Raw genomic sequence first — 22,517 nt, 5'->3', positions numbered from 1 at the left:
CTGGGTTGTTCAGAACCCAATGAAAGAACAATGGAATGGGATCAAAGAGATCAGGGTTCTTGTCCCAGATTTACCATAAAATAATTGTGTCCTCTTGGGAAAATTATAGTCATTCTAGGTCCCTTTTCTTTACTTTGACAGAGCTGCACTAGATGACCCCAAGTAATATAGCACTCTTTCAGTAGTAGCTTAGATGTTATTGGTATTCTGAAACAAATGAAGACAATGACACATGGAGCTGTGCAACATCTCTGTAACTCTGTTGTCTTAGAGTTGCCTCCATTTTACAGATGATAAGATGACTGTGCATAGAAGTAGATGTTTGGAACCAGCAGTTCCAAAGTAAGTGGAGGTAAACCGCAAATTTCCTTCCTTCCTGAAGCTCACTTAGCCAAAACATAGGCTTCTGAATATTAAGCTGTAAAGCATATTATCAGTACATTTTAAAAGAAGCTGTTCTTCTAGGATTTCCAATTAATAGCAGGAGGTTTTGAAATTCTTAAAAGATCATCTAATTTTGTGAGATTTACAGCTCTATTTTCCTGTCAAGCAAGTTGTATTAGTGCCAGACAGTCATCTGAGCTTCTGGATGCTTCTCTGAACCTCTTGAAGTTTTCTTCTTGCTATCTGAAATTCATGCCAGATAAGCCTTTTTCTAGAGCGTATGTACAGACTTGTGTATTTTCATATAGGAAAGCGATGCAGTGAGTCAAGTCGTGGGTTAAGCCCTCATTCTCAGAGTGGTATTGAGCTCCTGGTGAAATATAATCATCATTTCCTCAGAATCGAAAAGCAGTTATCTCAGGTGTATAACCCCATTAACTATTTATACATTTACGTATGATACAAGTATTTATTGTACCTACGAGGTGTGTTCTCTTTGGGAAGTACAAAGCTCTTAGAGACATAGGTTGTTCATTTTTTTGTTTTCCCACAAATACTGTGACCCTTTGAGCAGGAAGGTCTATATTTTACTAACATCTAGAACCAGCAGTTAACACGGTGTCTAAGATGTAGTCAATAAATATGAAATAGGTAAATGAACACATTTTTATGTAAGGGCCAGGACATGGACAAATAGAAATTTTTCATTTTCAGTCACAAAGCAACAACAGACATAAAAATGATACCGACAACAAGTGCTACGGTCATTCAAAGAAGGCATAGAATAGATAGAAGGATCTCCTCTATGGCACAGGGAACTATACTCAATATTTTGTAATAACATCTGTATGGGGCACCTGCTCCACACCAGGCCCTATGACAGGTGCTTACATACTTTCCCTCTCCCCCATCCTATGGGGAAAGTACCTCTGCTATAGATTTAACATTTGCCTCCCCCAAAATTCATACGTTGAAATCCTAACCCCCAAAGTGATGGTATCAGGAGGTGTGGCATTTGGGAGGTGATAAGGTCATGAGGGTAGAGCCCTCATGAACAAAATTAGTGCCCTCATAAAGGAGACCCCGCAGAGGTCCCTCGACCTTTCTGCCATGGGAGGTTACAGAGAAAACACGCCAACTGTGACCCAGGAAGAGGATACTCACCGGACTGTGAATTTGCTCGCACCCTGATCTTAGACTGCCAACCTCCAGAACTATGAGAAATAAATTTCTGTTGTTCATAAGCTACCCAGGCTCTGGTATTTTGTTATAGCAGCCCAGATGGATTACGATAACCTCTGTTCTTAGGTTTCAGACCCAGAACCTCAACTTTGGAGAGGTTATGAGGACCCTAAAGCCACTCAAGCAGGCAGAGGCAGATTTGAAATTTAAATCTCCAATTCCACATGTAAGTCTATCAGACCCTGTCTCCAGACATGATGTCATGAACAAGAGCTAATGCAACAAAGAGTTTACATGCAGCAAAACAATTAGCAAACAAAGTAAGAATATAGTAGACCAACTGTTTTTGTCACCCAATAGCCATTCACCACTCTTCCAGTAGAACAGAAGCCATGCCCCGTGGGCACATTCAGCCCTGCTGTTTTCACTTCCCAGATTTGAGGGGTAGGAAATTATTATCCCTCCTGGCCATCAGCACCCTGACCTCTACCACCCACCGGGCCAGCTTCAAGAACAGCTGGATCCACCTGTTCAAATGAAACAGGTCTGCTCTCTGTGGTGTTGGCTTCTAGTTCAAGCAGCTCTCCCCACATGATAGCAAAGCTGGCTCCCAGCAGTTGCAAGCATGAATCCTACCAGCCTAGCAGTCCCAACAGATACCTTTTAAGTATTTTTTCCCCAAAGCTCCAGTTAAAAGTCCTAGGCTGATTCCAATTTGAACTGCTCTGGACAAACATTTTCTTTAGAACCAAGAAGGCTGCCAGACAAAATACAGGATGCCCGCCTCGTTAAAGCCGAACTTCAGATAAACAGTAATTTTTTTAGTAGAAGTATGTTGCATGCAATGTTGAAGACACCCTAAAAAGTCGTGGTTTTCATCTGCGGTTCAGCTTTAACTGGGCGCCCCGTGTGGGCTTTGCCGGCTGTGGTGGGCGCCGAGCGGGGTCGGCGGGGACGGTGGGGGACTGTGGCCCGAGCCGGGTTGCACACCCAGCCCACAGCGTGCAGGGAGAGAGGGGCAGCCTCGTCTCCGCTGCAGGAGCTGAGACGGGGAGAAGGGGAGCGCCCCAAAAGGAAACCAGCTGTCCCTCCCAGGAGAGAGGAGATGGCTGTTCAGCAGCCAGAAACAGCAGAGGAGCCCGAGCACAGAAGCGGCGGCCTCTGAGGACGAGGCGCACATATTTCTGGTGGGCGAGGGGCACGCGGGCCGGTCCGTGGGAAAGAGGGGAGCCCGCGCCGGCCCCTCCGCCTCCCGAGCCTGTGCGTTTCCCTAAAAGAGCAGCAGCTGTGCAAACTGACGGTTCACAGTTGTGATAAATCGCCTTAGGAAAGCACTTCGATTAAAGTCACATCTAACTAGAACGCAAGAAGTCATCCCTGAACAAATCAATTGCGAGAGGGGCAGCTCTGGGCGCGCACCCACCCCGCTGCTGTTTTGCTTTCCCCGCAGGACGAGGGCCGCTCACCGGGTCGCGGGGACAGCGCGCTGTCTCAGCTGGGGAAGAGGCACTTCCTCAGGACACATGCAAAACCCAAAGTGTGAAAGGAGGCCTTTATTCCATTCCTTTGGGGGATTTCTTAATGACGTAAAGCCCAACTTGGTTTCAGATCTGCCTGTCGTTTCCGTGACAGAACCTTCCTGGGGGGTCCACCAGCAGTGGGGTGGCCAGGCGCCACAGGGCTGTGCTCCCCTTCCCAAGCCAGTTCATCTCCATCTGTAGCATTTTCAGAGAAACTCTCGGATAGGTTTTCTCCAACAGGTTCTTTTTCCTTCAGTTTATAAAGTCATTCTCCTGCACAAAATGAACGGCCTGAAGACATCACTGAGCCTCTTTTTCTCCCAGGGTCAGGGCCAGCACGGCCCCCAGACCACAGGAGCGCAGGGCCTCACAATGGGCTTCAGGCCTTCCCCTCCCCTTCCGCCCCTCCCACCCCGCCCTACCCCTCCCCTCCTCCCCTGCAGAAATCACATCCCTTCCTCCAGACTCCCCACTTCAGCTTGACTTCCAGCAGATCTTTACCCTGCCAGTTAGTAATTCAGGACTAATTAGGTGATTGCTTTCAGTTATGGTAGCAGTTGGGGTGGGGGGGATGAAATGGCTTTGCCCCTATTCTTGTTGGAAAAATAAATTACACCCACTGTCACTTGAGATCTTATTTTCCCCCCAATCAAGCAAATTAGCAGCGTGGTTCATTTTCCCAGCATTCACTCCTGAACAGACGGCAGTGCCCTGGAACGTGGCTTAGAGCTGTGTGGTCAGTGCAATTGTTTGGGGCTGTTTGTGCCGACAATGACAGGAGACGCCTGTCTCCCGAAAGAAGAGTGGCCCTTGTCTTGCTTAGGCCAACGAGCTGCCCAGAGCGCTGCCCGCCTGGCTTCTGAGGAAGACGTACACCGCCATCTAGTGGAGATGGGGGCTCACTGCAGTGTGCTCGTTCTCCCGCCTTTCCTTCTGGCCGGTAAGAACAAGCAATAATGCTTCTTGTAAGTTCCTAAAAATAGGGGAGGTCTTATATCACCAGGAGTGAAATGTTTGCCTCAATGTCTGTAATGAAAGTGCAACCCCGTGCTTGCACAACGTCTGTCTTGTCGGTAGCCCTCTTTCATCCCGATGTTTAGGTCCAAGACAGGATCGTCATTGTCTGAGCAATGGGTATCTCTCCGAAGCTGGGTAGTTCTCCCCTGTCCCAAGTAGTGTGGGAGGAGACAGTCAGCACCTTCACAGACGCCTTCATCTCTGCAGCCTCGCCATCACTCCTCATCTCGCCCACAGCAAGCCCGATTCCAAAGTGCACAGGGTAGAGGCGTTCGAAAGTTGGCTTGTTCAACCAGGGGCATTGCCACTTCCCAGAGGGAGCCAGAAACACACCCACATCCTAAGACTCTTTTCAGTCTTGGCGTTGAGGGGGTTCCCACTCTGTCCCCTGACTACACACAAGTCAGTGTCTTTTTCCTTTCCGCTCATTCTACCTACATGAAGAGCACGTTGATCTCCCCAGTTTTAACACAGGAACCATGATTTTCCTGGGTTTTGTGTATGCGGGGGGGAGAGAATGGGAGAGAGAGCAAGTACATCCCAATATGGAAGGGCTTGGCGCCGTGGTTCTCAACCAGGGGCAATTTTGCACCCAGGAGACATTTGAAAGTGTCTTGGGACACTTTGGATGGTCACAGCTTAGGGGAGGCTAAAAGTCCTTCCATCACAGGACAGGCCCACAGCAAAGAAGCATCCAACCCCACCCAGCAGTCGTGCTGAGGCTGAGAAAGCCTGGTTTAGGCTCGCAGATATCGCCCTCCAGCAAGCCGGTTAGAACACTGATTGTCCTCAAATGGCCCACACTGCAGAGGCTGTGGATAGATAATGCATCCTCTCCCAAGTCAGTACTGACCGCCGTTTTTCTTCTTTGAGACTCTTCCATTTTAAACATAATTTAGCTGTCTCTTTGTTTTCTCTCTGCTCTGCTGAGAAGAGAAAGGATTGGAAAGGGGGAGGGGAAGGTGACAGAAAAGGAGGATTAGAGGCCTGACCTGTTTCTCTTGGAGAAGCTGGGCACATTCCTCTCTCACACGTGCTTTGTGACCGAGCAGGGTACAATTAAAAGCACAATAATTTGCTTGTTATTCAAGTCAGGCATTAGTCCAGATAATGGCGTGCTTGGTGTAGAGATGGATTTCCTTGTTCGGAGCTAAGCACAGGACTAGCTGAATTCTCCATGGAGAAATCTTGATTTGTTCAGGTCTTTCATGTTTTCTACAGAGAAGGGATTATGTCTTCCTAAAGAGGGGCGTTGCTTAAAAAGCTACAAAGTATAAGAAAAGGATTTAGGGCAGAGGGGCCTGTGGTTACGTAGCTGAGGGGTACAGGGAATTTCAGAGCCAAGGATTATTTAAAGCCATAAAGTTAAAGAAATAATTGCTTTAGGGACTTCCCTGGTGGTGCAGTGGTTAAGAATCCACCTGCCAGTGCAGGGAACACGGGTTCGAGCCCTGGTCCGGGAAGATCCCACATGCCGTGGAGCAACTAAGCCCGTGTGCCACAACTACGGAGCCTGCGTGCCACAACTACTGAAGCCCACGCGCCTAAAGCCCGTGCTCTGCAACAAGAGAAGTCACCCAGTGAGAAGCCCGTGAACCGCAACGAAGAGTAACCCCTGCTCACCACAACTAGAGAAAGCCCACGCGCAGCAACAAAGACCTAATGTAGCCAAAAATAAAAATAAATTTAAAAAAATTTATTAAAAAACATTGCTTTAGCACTACTGCATCAGTGCTGGCGAGTACACTGTAAAGGCAATTAAGCATGAGCTAATATTCATTTTACTTTGGCTAATTACTGCATGGATCCAGGAGAGGGAGGGGAAAGAAAACATGCCCCTTCCCTGGCAATCAGGGAGGACGTTGCTTTTGGTTTCTTTGCCTTATAGGCACGCTTATTAGTTGGGGTGCCCAGAATCCAGCCATCACAAGGGCCTTATTAGTTAAAACACAGGAAAATTGTTCTCTCAAGGCAGAACAGTGAATGCTCTGCTGTCCCAGTGACCAAGCAGAAGCCACTATTAGTTTTAACTCCATCGATTATTGTTAGCCAGAGAGGACATGACATACACAGTCCTGACTTCACCCATGTGCCTGCTGAGCCTGGGTCAGGGGCTCTCAACCCAGAGCAACTCTGCCCCCCTCCCCCCAGCTCCCCGCGCCCCGGACAATTGACAAGTTCAGGAGCCATTTCTGCTGTCACAGCTGGGGAAGGACTGCTGGAGTCCGCTGGGCAGAGGCCAGGGATACTGTAGGAGTATCCCACAATGCCCAGGACAGCCCACAGCAAAGAATTAGCGGACACAAAATGTCACCAGTGGCAAAAGTAAGAGGTCCTGGTGTAGACAGAGGCAATTTCCTCTCCTTGAGTAGGTGAAGGTCTTCAGAATCTTCGCTTCCTCAAATACATAATGGACAAGTCATCAGATGACCGTATTTCATGCTAACTAACACGCTTTTCTTCCCCCTTTGCTACACTGGGTATTCATTCTCCCACTTCAGGAAATCGAGTGACGCTAAGAAAAACTTGCCCTGGAAGAATGGTCCGCGGGGGGGAAACGAGACCCAAGTCGGTGCCCGCCCTCTCCTTCCCCGATTCACACACACGCACCCAAGAGAGAAGACAGCGAGCTTCTCTGCAATCCCCTGGTTCGGAGTTTTGAGAAGTTTTATTCCCTTCTCTGAGATTACCCATTCTTCCCTGCATGAAGCATGTTCAGCGAAGTCATTTGTCCTGCAGCTTTACAGGAGTTAAGAGCCCGCAGCAGTGAAATATCCATTTCCTCCCTGGAGAATGAGGAGTCCCCCTGAGGGAGATTAATGCTCAGGACAGGAGCATCCCTGGAGCTGGTGACAGCCAAGGGGCTGTGACTCAGGACTGTCCCAGGCAGGCCATCAACTCTCTGGGAGAGCCTCAAGGATGCACTTCGCCTCCGTTTACAGGAGGTGAGGAGGGCAGAGTCCTGCAGACGGGGAGCGGGGCGCCACTCCCAGACTAGACCCTAGCCGGCACCCTGCAAGAGACAGAAAACCTCTACCCTCAGGTCCCACCAGCCCTGCTCTCCCCTTCTGTGCACCCCTTTCAAATGCGTTTTTCTGCTTTGCCCCCTCCCATTCAATCCGTTCTAGGTACAGTGGTCACGGTGATCCTGGTAAGTCCCAAGTCAGATCGTGTTGCTCGGAGCTCAAAACCCTTCAGAGGCTCCCATCTGGATTCGAACAAAAGCAGTCTTCTCCCTCTCTCCCCCTCCCCATCCCCCCCACCGTCTCTCTCTCTCTCACTCTCTCTCTCTCTCACACACACACACACACACACACACACACACACGCACACGCACACACACACACACACACACACACCGTCCCTCCCCTTCCCTCAAGCTCTTCCAGACACACTGGCACGCTGTCCCTGGCTGTTCCTAGCAGCTCCCTCCCCATAGCCTCCTGCACTTACTATTCTCTCTGCCTAGAATGTTCTTTCTCTCCATATCTACAGGGGCTGCTCTCTCCAGTCCGTCCACGTGTCCCCTTCTAATTAGGGTAGCCCTCTTTCCCTTTGATGCTTTATTGTTCCCGTAACCTGCATCATCTGGTAACATGCTAAAAACTTCCATGCTTTCATTTGCGGGTCCTTCCCTACCCCACCTCTCACTCCCAGATTGCAAGGCTCTCTGTATAATGTTTTCACAGCTGTCTATCTCGAGGACCAAGTACAGTGACTGGCTCCAGCAAGCACTCAGATATTCGTTGAAGAAATTAGGAAATGGACCAGGCTACTTAGCTTCAGAAGCTCTTTCATGGAAGTTCCCATCCCCTCCGTACCAGTTCTCAGCTAGTTGACTGAAGACTAGCACCCTGACAATGAGGCAGCGCTAAACTGTGAATGACAAAAATATTTACTGTGTCTCCGAGGGTCACTTGTGTTTGGTGTTTTATTTTTTAATAGTTTTTTAAAATAATTTTTAAATTAATTAATTTTTGGCTGCGTTGGGTCTTCGTTGCTGTGCGTGGGCTTTCTCTAGTTGCGGCGAGCAGGGGCTACTCCTCGTTGCGGTGTGTGGGCTTCTCAGTGTGGTGGCTTCTCTTGTTGCGGAGCACGGGCTCTAGGTGCATGCACTTCAGTAGTTGTGGCACACGGGCTTCAGTAGCTGTGGCTCGCAGGCTCTAGAGTGCAGGCTCAGTAGTTGTGGCGCACGGGCTTAGTTGTTCCGCGGCATGTGGGATCTTCCCGGACCAGGGCTCGAACCCGTGTCTCCTGCATTGGCAGGCGGATTCTTAACCACTGCGCCACCAGGGAAGTCCATGTTTGGTTTTTAATTGTAGTGAAATGCACATAAAATTGTATCATCGTATCACTTATGAGTGTAGAGTTTAGAAACGTTCAGGAGATTCACGTTGTGCGGCAGCCAATCTCCAGAACTCTTTTCTTCTGGAAAAACTGGAACTCTCTGCCCTCCAGCAACTGCTACCCCCAGCCCCTGGCACCCACCATTCGAATTTCTGTCTGTATGAACTTGACCACTCTAGGTGCCTCATACAAGTGGAATCGAGAGCATTTGTCTTTCTATGACTGGTAGGTTAGCATCATGTCCTCAAGATTCATCCATGTTGTAGCCTGTGTCAGAACTTCCTCTTTAAGGCTGAATAATATTCTGTTGTGTATACACCCCGTTTTGCTTATCTATTCATCTGTCAGTGGGCAGTTGGGTTGCTTCCACAGTTTAGTTATTGTGAACAATGCTGCTATGAACATAGGTATACAAAGTATCTTGGAAAACCTGCTTTCAGTTGTGTTGGGTATATACCCAGAAGTGGAACTGGACCATATGGTAATCCTACTTTTAATTTTGAGGAACCACCATGATATTTTGCACAATGGCTGTACCATTTTACATTCTCACCAGTAGTGCACAGGGTTCCAATTTCCTACATCCTCATCAACCCTTGTTATTTTTTGTTTTCATAGTAGCCACCCTAATGTGTGTAAGGTGGTGTCTCACTGTAGTCTTGACTTGCATTTTCCTAATGATCAGTGATGCTGAGCATCTTTTGATGTGTTTATGGGCCATTTATGCATCTTCTTAGCAGAAATGTCTAATCAAGTCTTTTGCCCATTCTTTAGCCAGGTTGTTTGCTTTGTGGTTGAGTTTTAGGAGTTCTCTGTACACTCTAGATATTAATCCCTTATCAGATATATGATTTCCAAACATCTCCTCTCATTCTGTGATTGCCCTTTTCCTCTGTTGATAGGGTCTTGATGCACAGAGTTTTAAAAATTTTCATGAAGTCCAATTTCTCTATTTTCCTTTTGTTGCCTGTGCCTTCAGTGTCATATTCAAGAAATCATTGCCAAAATCTAATGCCATTAAACTTTGGGGCACTTGTGCTTTATAAAAGGACCTTTTAATGACAAGTTCCCCAGTTTGGGGAGTTCAGAGCCCTGAAACCTAACTATAAGTGTTCCCAATGCAGAAAGTACATAAGAACCAGAGTGCTTAATCAACATTTCTGTTGGCAAGCAAGGTCCCAAGGAGCGTGTGGAAGCACAGCAGAAGTAACATGGAGGACTTTTAGGAATGTTCTCTGCCACCTTAGTTTCCTCCCTCTTTCTCCGTATATCCCTCCCATTTTTCCTTCCTTCCTTTCAGATAACATGTCTGGGGCAGGATATGGTGAAGAAAATGCTTTTACCTCACTCCCCTATAACAACACTGACCACCCCATGAGCCTTGGAGAAGCAATTTGCCTAATTTGGAGAGAAAAACTCCATTCAAGCCCTGCTGGGATGCAAGTTCAAATCTGCGTGACCACAAAACCCACGTTCATGGACCCACTTGCCTCTATTGCTTTTTTAAGCTATAGGAATGCTGGATGAGGAATGTTGTCTGTTATTAACTAGAAAAACATGATCCCCCTTTGAGCCTTCATGTCATTACCTATAAGATGAAAATGGACAAGCACAGCACATTTCCAGTGTTACTTTTGAAGTTTTCAGTGCTATCTTACATGAAAATAACATGAAGAAACAGAAGCAAACCTGCCTGATTCCCCCTTATGCCTTGACTACTTGGCCTGCAGAGAGGCCTCCAAGACCCTCCTTGGACGATCCAGGGTTCAGCCCAGCACTGAGCTAGACGACCACGGGCTCCCCTTCCAGCCCAGTGAGTCTTTGCATGACTGTTTTGGGTTTTTTTTTCTAGACTCCCATTTCTTAAAAGTTTGAGAGCCAGTCACAGATCTCCATTTCATCCAAGGGCTGGCATGTCACGAGGTCACCAATATTTGTTTTATGTACTGCTAAGAGGTTAAGGGGCAGTATAATTTCAGAGAAAAGTTAGGTTCGCTGGAAGTCAGGAACCCCAGTATCCTGCCCTTAAACACTCGAATGACCTTGAGCAATGAAAGGTCTCCAGACCTTCATTTCTCATCTTCAAATGAGAAGACAAATTGGACAACATCACTGTTTCCTAAAGTGTGGTGTGTACACCACTGTGGAAAGTAAGCAATAGGTAGAAAAAAGTTAGGTGCTTTTATCTTATGTATATATCTATAAATACTTAAATAGCCTCTCAGCTCTACAGTATCTTAGCTATTATTGCTACAGCAAGGCTGAAGTCAGTGACACACACACAAGCAAGACCCAATGCTAGTACATGCGGTGAAGGTATCGCACCTTCAGGAATTGTCCTTTCCACCCAAACTGTCCAGAAAGATTGACACCGATGAAATGGATCGCTATTGTGGATCCTCATATACCAAATTCCCATGAGCTTTGCTGAGAAGACCTCAGCAGTGCATCAAAGCATCCCTTTGATGCAATGTGAATAAGGTTTAAAAAAGTTATTAATGGGGGAGGCAAATGTTAAATCTATAGCAGAGGTACTTTCCCCATAGGATGGGGGAGAGGGAAAGTATGTAAGCACCTGTCATAGGGCCTGGTGTGGAGCAGGTGCCCCATGCAGATGTTATTACAAAATATTGAGTATAGTTCCCTGTGCCATAGAGGAGATCCTTCTATCTATTCTATGCCTTCTTTGAATGACCGTAGCACTTGTTGTCGGTATCATTTTTATGTCTGTTGTTGCTTTGTGACTGAAAATGAAAAATTTCTATTTGTCCATGTCCTGGCCCTTGCATAAAAATGTGTTCATTTATCTATTTCATAATTATTGACTACATCTTAGACACCGTGTTAACTGCTGGTTCTAGATGTTAGTAAAATATAGACCTTCCTGCTCAAAGGGTCACAGTATTTGTGGGACAACAAAAAAATGAACAACCTATGTCTCTAAGAGCTTTGTACTTCCCAAAGAGAACACACCTCGTAGGTACAATAAATACATGTATCATACGTAAATGTATAAATAGTTAATGGGATTATACACCTGAGATAACTGCTTTTCGATTCTGAGGAAATGATGATTATATTTCACCAGGAGCTCAATACCACTCTGAGAATGAGGGCTTAACCCACGACTTGACTCACTGCATCGCTTTCCTATATGAAAATACACAAGTCTGTACATACGCTCTAGAAAAAGGCTTATCTGGCATGAATTTCAGATAGCAAGAAGAAAACTTCAAGAGGTTCAGAGAAGCATCCAGAAGCTCAGATGACTGTCTGGCACTAATACAACTTGCTTGACAGGAAAGTAGAGCTGTAAATCTCACAAAATTAGATGATCTTTTAAGAATTTCAAAACCTCCTGCTATTAATTGGAAATCCTAGAAGAATAGCTTCTTTTAAAATGTACTGATAATATGCTTTACAGCTTAATATTCAGAAGCCTATGTTTTGGCTAAGTGAGTTTCAGGAAGGAAGGAAATTTGTGGTTTACCTCCACTTACTTTGGAACTGCTGGTTCCAAACATCTACTTCTATGCACAGTCATCTTATCATCTGTAAAATGGAGGCAACTCTAAGACAACAGAGTTACAGAGATGTTGCACAGCTCCGTGTGTCATTGTCTTCATTTGTTTCAGAATACCGATAACATCTAAGCCACTACTGAAAGAGTGCTATATTACTTGGGGTCATCTAGAGCAGCTCTGTCAAAGTAAAGAAAAGGGACCTAGAATGACTATAATTTTCCCAAGAGGACACAATTATTTTATGGTAAATCTGGGACAAGAACCCTGATCTCTTTGATCCCATTCCATTGTTCTTTCATTGGGTTCTGAACAACCCAGAGAAATAAAGAGAAATAAAACTCCTGTGTGCTGTGTCACTGGTACAGGACATGGCAAGATTGGAATTGGAGCATTACATATTAAGAGGTATCTGAGAAATTCTTCAAACTAATTGAGATATATACCAGGTACATAGAAAACAGTATGTTTTATGAAGATGATTCTGTGCAATGAACAGAGCTGGTAACACACACTGGAAGTTGAATTCTCATTTTCTGGCACCTTGAAAACTCCACCTCAACATACACGTTAAAATAAACATTTGACGGCTTCCCTGGTGGCGCGGTGGTTGGGGGTCCGCCTGCCGATGCAGGGGACGCGGGTTCGTGCCCCGGTCCGGGAGGATCCCGCGTGCCGCGGAGCTGCTGGGCCCGTGGGCCATGGCCGCGGGGCCTGCGCGTCCGGAGCCTGTGCTCCGCAACGGGAGAGGCCACAGCAGTGAGAGGCCCCCATACCGCAAAAAATAAATAAATAAATAAATAAACATTTGAACTGGGTCATATTTAATTCTGCATGCTCTTGTAAGTCAGCAAAATATCCCATATATCATTTAAGTTGTCACTCACTTTTTAACTTGATTTTCAATTTCTAAAAGTCTTTCCAAACATAAAACAGAGGTGGGAAAATGGTATATGGGAAGCTGCAGAGATGAAATAAGCTTATTTCATTAGGCATAAAGATGAATATCCAAACAACTTCTTCATGGCTGAAAGTGTCCAAATCTACTGTCTTCATTTTGTAGTCAAGGCTTCCGGAAAAATATGCTAACGGATTCCTTATTACCCGAATGCCCCATATCAGTTTCAGTAGGTATCATTATATATTATGGAAATTTTTCTCAGTGACAGTGAAAGACATCCTGGCTGAACATCCCCCTGCCCATGACACAGAGATGATGGTCTCAAGCTATCTTGAAGGCATTGGAGCCCACACTATCCGTTACTAATATTAACGGAGGATAAAACTTCATATTCTGTTTGCTCTATATTTGTTAAATCACTTCTTCCCTTCATTAAACTGGATGGCCCATAATTGAGTCTGTAGTGTGTCTGTCATTGGAAACTGAACAAATTTTTGTTGGTTTTATTAATGTCATACGTTTCTAGGGAAGGTCTATTCAATAACTAAGTCTAGTTTCACAGTTACAAATAAATTATGATGTAACTTTGAATAAATTAAGCTCATCATAAAGGAAGGATGCTGAGAGTTGCTACTACCCCTTCCTTGTGGGGCTCTTGTAAAGCACTAAGTAAAGTAACAGAGGTGTATATGTATGCATATATTTTCAATGATATTTGTACAGACTTAAAAAGAACTCTACAGAATGCATTATAAAAACCTTAATGCTGTGTGTCCCTAGTTCCCAGCTCTCTCATTAAAACTACTTAAATGAACACAATCTTATCTGTTAGGATAGCTATCAGAGTACTCTAAATACTACTTCTTGCAGTACCCTGTCCCAAACATTTGCCATCCTCTTCCCATTAGTCCTCAAGTCAGAAGCCCCGAAGATCTGTTCATTAATTTATGAACACATTTCTTCATCCAGCCAAGAAAATTGATTGATCCCTTACCAAATTTCAGGCACCATTCTTCAGTATGATTTATAGGCATGTTCAGGAAATACAGCAGTGATTAACACAGATGAATATAGTCTCTCTTGAGCTGAGGGGGGAGACAAAAGTAAATAAGCAAATATAAAATCATAAGTATAGTGCTTCCCTGGTGGCGCACTGGTTGAAAGTCCCCCTGCCGATGCAGGGGATACGGGTTCGTGCCCCAGTCCGGGAAGATGCCACATGCCGCGGAGCAGCTGGGCCCGTGAGCCATGGCCACTGAGCCTGCGCGTCCGGAGCCTGTGCTCCGCGTCGGGAGAGGCCACAACAGTGAGAGGCCCGCGTACCGCCAAAAAAAAAAAAAAGCTATGAAACCAAAACCTATGGATGGAGACCTCCATGAAAGATGGAAGAGTATAATAATGGCCAGAGTACATTACTGTGGCAGAAGCAGCAGCCCTTAAGGAGGACAACTTTATAAATTACAAATCGGATTTAAATAGACAGGGAATTGAAAGTGGAGACATTATTTTCTGCAGAAGATGATGGACAGGGGAGAACAAAGAAAATAAAACTGAGATTGTTAACAAAATACAATGCTAAGCATATAAGTTAGGACTGAGTCCTTAACTTTCATTTTTATTAATGACTGGGTGAGTATAGATTACTGACTACACAGAACCAAGCCTGGGAACACATTTTATATTTATGATCTTTGTGCCTAAAACTAGATTCTCCTGCAATTTAATATGACACTAGGACAATGACTGGCCAAGTTTTAGATTAATCACCCTTACACAAAGATTTGTCATTCATATAATCTCAAACAAACACTGCGTCACCAATTAAGTTCCAGATCCTATGCACTCTGGCTGAATATATAAATATCTTGCAAGCCCAGCGTCACTTTCCTCTTTCTCTGGTAACAAATCACACTTTCTATTATGACAATGGCCCCAGTTATCGGCCCAGGAATAAACACTTGACTCAGGAAGAGCCAATTAAAGCCCTCCTTTAGAGTTGATCGAGAGCTTTAAGGTTAGAGTATTTCAATCTTATGAAATTTTTGTAAAACAAAATTATTTCAAAATCTACTAATTATTCTTTAAGTTCTAGAAACTGCATTCTGTGACTAAGAGGACAATTTATTTGCCGTCGTTTCTGCTCTGCCCACTGTATGTTTCTGTTATTGTGAGATAAAGACAGTGGGGAATGGCTAACCAATTCTGATTCATTCAACACATGAGTGCTTCTTAGGTACAAAACACCATTCTGAACATTGTCCGAGGTAAAAAGATAAATAATACCTAGCCCCTTACCCTCAAGGATCTTCCAGCTTAGCAAGGGAAATAAAACATGCACACAGATGACTGCAACAAAAAGAAGATAATGATTGCTGCCAGATGTTTGGGGAGAATGAGTAGAGCAAAGCGAGAACACAGAACAAGGCAACATTCAACAGTCAGCCAAGAACTATTTGTTGAGCAGTTGCAAGCTGTGACCTGGAAATGGAAGAGGAGAACATAGATCCTCACATGGGCAGGTAAAAAATCAAGTGTTATTACTTGTAACACAGCTCTTCAAATATATTTTTTGGCACCAAGTGCCTACTAAATAGCCTTAAATTAAAAACTAAATAAGGATACAGTCTCTATCAAATATAGCCTGAGGTACTGATGCCTAAATACTAGGATCACAGTATTTGTGTTCCCAAGGATGCCTTTCTATTGCTTTGCTTCTTTCCTCCTTTCCAAATTAGCTAATGCTGCCTTAACAGGATATCTATTTCACTTGTTCCAGCCTTTTTGATCCAATGTATTGAATAGCAGAATAGGTGAGTTACAAGAGGATATTTTGACTTCAAACAACAGAAATAAAATACTATATAATTGAAAAAAAAGAGGCAATCTTTCAGGCACATGTGGATCCAGGAGTTCACATGTTTTAACCAGGTCCCTTTCTCTCTTCCCCACCCCTTCTTCTCTCTGCCTTTTCTCCTCTCTGGTATCTCTCATTATGGGATTCAAATATTTCCCTGTTTATGTGGGAGCTTCTGGCACAGCTGCGGGCTTATACGCTCGCAGCTCCAGGGCTGGCTGGAAGGGGCGGGCGCATCACAGCATAAGGTTGCACAAGGTGTGCACTTATATAGCAGGGCATCACATCTATGAGTGATGGATGATCACATTGTATACAGGGGTAGCTTCGCATAGCTTTTACATCACTTTTCTTGAAGATGGCAGTAAAATGGTATGTTTTTACAAAATCAAATAGTGTAACATTGTCCAAAAGATATACATAAAGCATTTAGAGGAAGGAGGCTCCTTTTTCTTTTAACTCTGGCACGGATTGTCTATTGGACAGTGGTAACCCTATGTCATCACCCTCGTTACTCCAGCAGAACTCCAGGGATTAGCCCTGCATAGCTCTTGTTAGCCTCTATTCCCTTCCTTGAACACTGTAGCCAGAAGGTTTTTTTCCTCCTCAAACCTTAAGTATTGAAACCTGGAGGAGGGGCATGTCTGAAAAGAAAATGATGGACTGGACTCTCCCTAGAAGGACGATAAATGGGTGGTCAACAAGAAAAAAAATATCCTCTGTACCAGGAAATGTTTGAAGTGTTGTTTGGGTATCAAAAAACGGGTGCCCTACACATAAAGCAACAAAGGATATTGGTCTAAAAACAACACCATGGCCAAAGGTGCATGGCCTATTTCAACAGAGGATTTGAAAGTTAAAAGTTAACCTGTAAAACATTCAATTCAATTTCATCATTTTACAGATGGGCAAAGTAAAACTCAGGCACAGGAACAGAAGTGCCAAGGTCATACAGGTGGTTGGTGGAAGAGACAACCAACTTCCCAACTTCTGACTTTTTAGGGGTGTGTGTGTGTGTGTGTGTTGTTTTGTTTATGTGCAAGGACATTTTTCTTTAGTACACTAACATTACAACAGAAAGTATAGTCTTGTTTTGGTTTTCTCTGCGCCCTCAATTCTGTATAAGACAGTTTCGCTGCCCTCCAACGGAAAGGCTCAGCAAGAGTAGAGACCACCATAAGCAGTACACGTGGGCACCAAGGGCAGATACATTGCCCTTCCTTGTGTAGGAACTAGGGCCACTTGTTGCTGGGCCAAGTTTGGGCTGGACCTGCAGGAGGGGACACCTTTGAAAAACAGCTTCCTAACTGCACTACTACCTGCTCTGGCATCCTGATTCCACTCCCCAAACCCCCCAAATCTTCAGCCAGAAAAAAAAAAAAAAAAAAGAATGGATCACTGGATCACTGGATAGATGGGGAGATTTCTGTCTGCTCCTCCTACTGTCACCTCTTTCTTGCTATTTCCTGCCCGAGGAAACCTGACATCAGCCCAAAAGCATCTCTGGAAATGGGTAGGAGGGAGCCTTACACCTGTCAGCGCCAGAGAAGAAAGTGCGCTCTGCAGAGTTCTCAGTTGTTCCATCTCTTGCGATGAAAGGAAGAAAAGGAGCGAATCCGCCACAGATTTACTGGAGACCAGGGTTACTTCATCCGGCTCCGGCCACAGTAACCCCTGAAGACCAAAGATGCATTTCCATTCCCAGCATTTCTTGTTGGCGTCTTTCCCTACAGGCTAGCCCAGTGCCTGGCCCCGGAGAAGTCTCTGCCTAAAGGTTCTTTAGGTCATAAATCAGGCTCCTGTGTGTATGTGTGTTTTTCTTAGGAAAAACTGGCACAGACGAATTAGCAGTAGAGACTGGGGTCTCCCTACTACCCTTCATGCTTGGCGGCATCACCTTCGACTACCTCGCATTCTCCCGGCGCTGACAGCCCCGGCTCCGGACCTCAGGGTTGGAAGCAGTCAGCCCCAGCTAGAACCGCCCTGTCCGGAGCTGATGCCACCCTGTGCCTAGAATGTGCGTGTGGGTGCAGGCGGGCGAGCGAGCGGCTTCTACAGTGAGACCGAAGCAGGAGCTCAGCCTTTGCCTGCGACCTGCAATCCCCAGATTCCCTGGGGACCTCGAAACTCCCAATCGGAGGTACTCCCCCCGCCCCACAGCCGCCCACCCATTCCCTCCCCCCTTACCTCAGCACGCAGCCCCTCCCTGCGTGATGTTGCAAAACCGTGGGGAGGGTGGGCGCTGGGAAGGGTGGGGAGAGCCTGAGAGCGAGCGAGGGTGGGAGGGAGTGGGCGGAGGAGGAGAGGGAGCCGAATGCGCATTTAAAGCGATAGCCATCCTCGCTCTCTCCCCAGTGCTGGGCTGTTGGAGAGCTCGAGCTGCAAGCCACCGAGCGCGAGCTCGAGCGCGGCGCGCTGGCCGGGGAACCCGAGAGCGCACGGCGCCCCAAGCTCGCAGGCGCCACGGGACCCCCCACCCTCGCCGGCTGCCCTTCCCCGGGCGCCCCTACCCTCCTCGCCCGCAGGAGACCCTGGGCTTCACCGGAGGAGCTCACCCCAAGGGGCCAGGACTCCCGCGGGCCCGCCACCGTCCCCTCCAGTGCCGCCGCCACCGCCGCAGCCGCGGGAGCAGCACGGTCCAGCTGGGGAAGCTGCTCCGCGCCCTGACTTTGATGAAGTTTCCCTGCTGCGTGCTGGAGGTGCTTCTGTGCGCGCTGGCGGCGGCGGCGCGCGGCCAGGAGATGTACGCCCCGCACTCCATTCGGATCGAGGGGGACGTCACCCTCGGGGGGCTCTTCCCGGTGCACGCGAAGGGTCCCAGCGGAGTGCCCTGCGGCGACATCAAGAGGGAGAACGGGATCCACAGGCTGGAAGCGATGCTCTACGCCCTGGACCAGATCAACAGCGATCCCAACCTGCTGCCCAACGTGACGCTGGGAGCGCGGATCCTGGACACTCGTTCCAGGGACACTTATGCGCTCGAACAGTCGCTCACTTTCGTCCAGGCGCTCATCCAGAAGGACACCTCCGAAGTGCGCTGCACCAACGGCGAGCCTCCGGTTTTCGTCAAGCCCGAGAAAGTAGTTGGAGTGATTGGGGCTTCGGGGAGTTCGGTCTCCATCATGGTAGCCAACATCCTGAGGCTTTTCCAGGTAGGGGGGCGCTCCCTCCGGGGCAGAGCGCGCCGTAGCTCCCCGCGCTCTTTATCCTGAAGGCTGGCTTGGACTCTAGGGGTGCGGGGTCTGGTCAGCCTTCGCTCATTTCCACCCTGGAGATCCTGCCGAATCCCTCCCACCTCACCCGAGGAGGTACTTTCCCTGCTTGATTCATTTCCCTTCCATCTCTCCCCTGTCCGCGCTCCACTCCATCCGGCTTGACATTCTGGATTTATGGCCCCATTTAGAAGAAACAGTCTCCGAAAAACAAGGCGATGATTTAAATGGGTTTGCATTCGAGTGAAATATGGTTCCAAAGCAGGCTTGTAAAAGTGCCGGGCTCCTGTGAGAGCCACCTAGGCGCAAGGAATAGGAAAGATGAGAAGACGCCTAGAAACTAGGCATTTCTCAACTCCCCAGCTTCCCTGCCCCAAGCCGCCCGACAAGCTGCAGCTGCCTTGGAAATTTTCGAGAAGAGCTTAGGGAGGCAGTTCTTAAACCGAAGGCTAGGTCTTCACCTACATTTGGACGTGAATTGCCCATTTCGCTCGGGTTGGATTTCCCGACCTGTAACCTGTCTCTGCGAGGGCATGGGGCGGAAGGCGTGGGGACTGTCCTCAAGGGGGGAGAAGCCACCCGCAGACGTGCCCCCAGGTGATTTGCTCTGGGCAGTTGTTTGCACCGTCTAAACTGCCTTTGCGATCTGGCCACTGGCAGGAGCCGGGCGATCAGCTTTCTACTCCTGCCAGCTCACAGCCCAGAGGTGAGCTCATGCTAACTGCGAAGCACAATCGCTTTCTCTGCACCCACCCTGTGCCCATCCTTTCCCACGACCTCCCTAACGCAGCCCCCAACCCCAGTCCTGGGTTTTGAGGACGATTCTCAGAGCCAGACAAGAAGGCGCCTGGAGGGAGGCAGTAGGGTGCGCTGAGCAAGGCCGGGCGGTCCTCTAGCTCCGGGTGCAGGCGGGCAACGGCGGAAGATGCGAGGACGGCGGATCGGGCCAGCTGAGCCGTGGGCGGTGCTGCAGTGCTCTCTCACCGCCTGCTCCCGCAGCCTCGGCCCCACGGCTCCTGTGCCGCCCTGGGTATAGATGGATGGCTTCTGGATGAAGAAATTGAGTTTCAGGGTCTGCGTGACTATGGATTCTCTTGTTTCTCTGTCTTTCTTCCTGTGTGTCTCCTTGTGTCTCTTTCTCCCTGCTGTTTTTTTTTTTTGTCTCTCTGTTTTTATGTTCTCCCTTTCAATTTCTGCCTCTCTTTTCCTTCTCTACCCCTATATCCAAGTTTTTTGTTCATCTCTGTCTTGAAGTGATCCTTTCCTAATGCACAGCTCTCTCCCTGCCTGGTAGGACCCAAGCTCAGTTAGTCCCTTCTCCAGATGTTCTGGCTGACCCTTATGCTCCCCGTAGCTAAAAAGTTGGCTCCCTCTCAAGTGTCTTTCCTGAAGCATGTTGGGTTTCTGGAGGGGACTCCTTGTGATTCAAGCTGTCACTACATCAGCACCCAGGAGTATGAAGTTTGTGTTTGTGCCAGAAGGAGGGGTGCCTGTCTAAAGCTGCAGCCTGGTATGGCCCCTCTGAGCCTCTGAGCATCTCTAGCACCTCTTGAGTATGCCACCATGGAGATCTCTAGATGTTTGCAAGGCCAAAAGTGCTTCTGGGCAGCCTTCACTTTGAGGTAATGCTTTCAGGAAGAGCCTGGGTTGTTGTAAGCAAAACCCAGAAGCACTTCCTTTACCTCTGAGCTTAAACTAGAGAACCTGAGGAGGCAGCGCTGCAGGGAGGATGAGGCCAGAGGTCACCTGAGAACCACAGGGGCAACTCACAGTAGTTTTACTGGAGCTCTGGGGGTTGAAGGCACATTTGCTGTTTGACATTTTTAAAATTATTTTGGTGCCTTCACTTGGAGCTTGGGCAGTACTGCAGATGGGCCTGCCTGTCGAAAAAAGAGTGAAATCTTAAAGTCAAGAGAGAGCTTGCCGACTAGGCTGAAGGATTGTGTTTGCTGAAAAAGATTCCAGGGGGAGCTGATTCCTTCTCTGGTGTGTGGATCTGAGGCACTTGCAAGAAAAGAGAACGCTTGCCTTATGCTTAGTTCCCCCGTTCCCTGGGCTGGGAAGGAAAGGAACTGAATGCCAACATTAGCAGTGTGGGTTGGGACCAAAACCATTCAGAGAAAACACTGTCATTTTCCTCTAATTTGCAAATTGCAGCTATTCATGTTGGATTGAACAGCTGAGGGAAAAGAGCCCCCAGTTTTCACCTGCATTTATTGAGAAGAGGCTGGTAGTAGGAGGGATGCACCAACTTGTAGCTTGTGCTGCAAGCTGGATATAAGCTTGGTGTGAGCATCCTGGTTAACCACTGCCCATGTTCAAATATACAGAGATAGATTCCAACAATCTCTTCCCATAGCCTTATTTTTGCGTGTGATCTTAGAAGCCCCTGGCATATAAGTCCAGTCCCCAGTTTCCCAGCCTCTGTAAACCTGCAAAATGAATAGAGAGAATAGTGGAACACAGACCCATTGTTCAAAGACACAGTCACTTTAGGGAAAGAAGAAAAGAACGGGTAGGTGAATCTTCTCTGGGATTGCAGGGTTCAGCTCAATGAAGACCGTCCTGTATAAAAGAAACTCCTCTAAATGGTTGAATTCTTAGCTCTCCAGAGATCTGAGTTTTCTTTTCCCCAGTCCCTGTGGGTTGCTGTGGGGAATGTGCCAAACCTATCATTTGAGATAAAAATTTATGGTGAGGTAAGCTTCTAGGCTGGGGGAAGGAAGACTTAGTGACTGAAATGGGGGATGCTAAGCACTGGGGGGCAAGAAGGAACAAGGAGCTAGTAATGGATGTAACAAATGCTGCAGCTGCCAGCAAAGCCTGGATTGAAGTTCCTTCCTGAAAATGAGGACCCGGGCAAGAATGACCACTCAGATGTAAACAGTGTCTCTGACTGGGAATTCTCACCTGCCTGCCGGTGGGCCAGAGCTGAGCAAGTCCTTTCTCTCCTCTGTATGCACACTGAATTGGTTAGTAAGTGACATGTCAGAGGACAGGAATCATATTCAGTGGATCTTTCAAATCCAGGAGTTTGAGGCTAATGAAATTAGTGTGTGGCCAGGGCTCTGCCAACTAGAAGTAAGTCACTGCAGCCACCCTGCAATGCATTTTCAGCCTGAAGGGAGCATCAGGGAGGAATTTCGGGAGATTTGTTTCTGAGCCTGTACAAAATAATACTCTCCTAATGCTAATAAAGATTAAATGTAAATTAATATTGACTACGAGTAACATATTTAAAAAATAATCGCCGAGTGGGGGATGGCTTAAAGTGGAGAGATTATATAATATGGTGTCCAAAGAATAAATCTCCCCTGACCACTGTTTCATGGGCTATAAGTAAGATATATTACAATGGCAATTAATGGGAACGTTTTTAGTCAAGGCTTCTCTGCTATTGACTTGAGAGCAAACACTCTGAGAGTATAAATTACTCTTGCTATGTGCTGACTCTGAATGAACAATATTTCATGTGCAGTGACATGGTCTAAGCTATAGACTTGGAATTGAATGGCATCTGTTTCAATTGTTTTGTTCTCTCAAGAGCAACTAGATAGAAAAAAGTGGTCAATTTGACCC

General features: G+C 47.0%; 1 protein-coding gene across 1 annotated transcript in view; it reads left to right on the top strand.

Annotated features, from left to right (window-relative positions):
- Window positions 1–3,857: 3,857 nt before the first annotated feature.
- LOC309979011 (metabotropic glutamate receptor 7-like) overlaps window positions 3,858–22,517 on the top strand; it is a gene marked incomplete at both ends in the record, with an annotated part of 33,643 nt that continues 14,983 nt past the window's right edge. Inside the window, 2 exons of the mRNA XM_082865829.1 lie at window positions 3,858–4,026; window positions 18,178–18,878. Of these exons, the coding sequence (XP_082721955.1) occupies window positions 3,858–4,026; window positions 18,178–18,878 (870 nt within the window). The remainder of the gene's footprint in view (window positions 4,027–18,177; window positions 18,879–22,517) is intronic.

This window comes from Leucopleurus acutus, assembly GCF_964270905.1.
Source record: "Leucopleurus acutus genome assembly, contig: HAP1_SCAFFOLD_724, whole genome shotgun sequence".
Lineage (NCBI taxonomy): Eukaryota > Metazoa > Chordata > Mammalia > Artiodactyla > Delphinidae > Leucopleurus > Leucopleurus acutus.
Note: the sequence above shows the minus strand (reverse complement) of the source record. Positions and strands in the feature narration are given on the sequence as shown.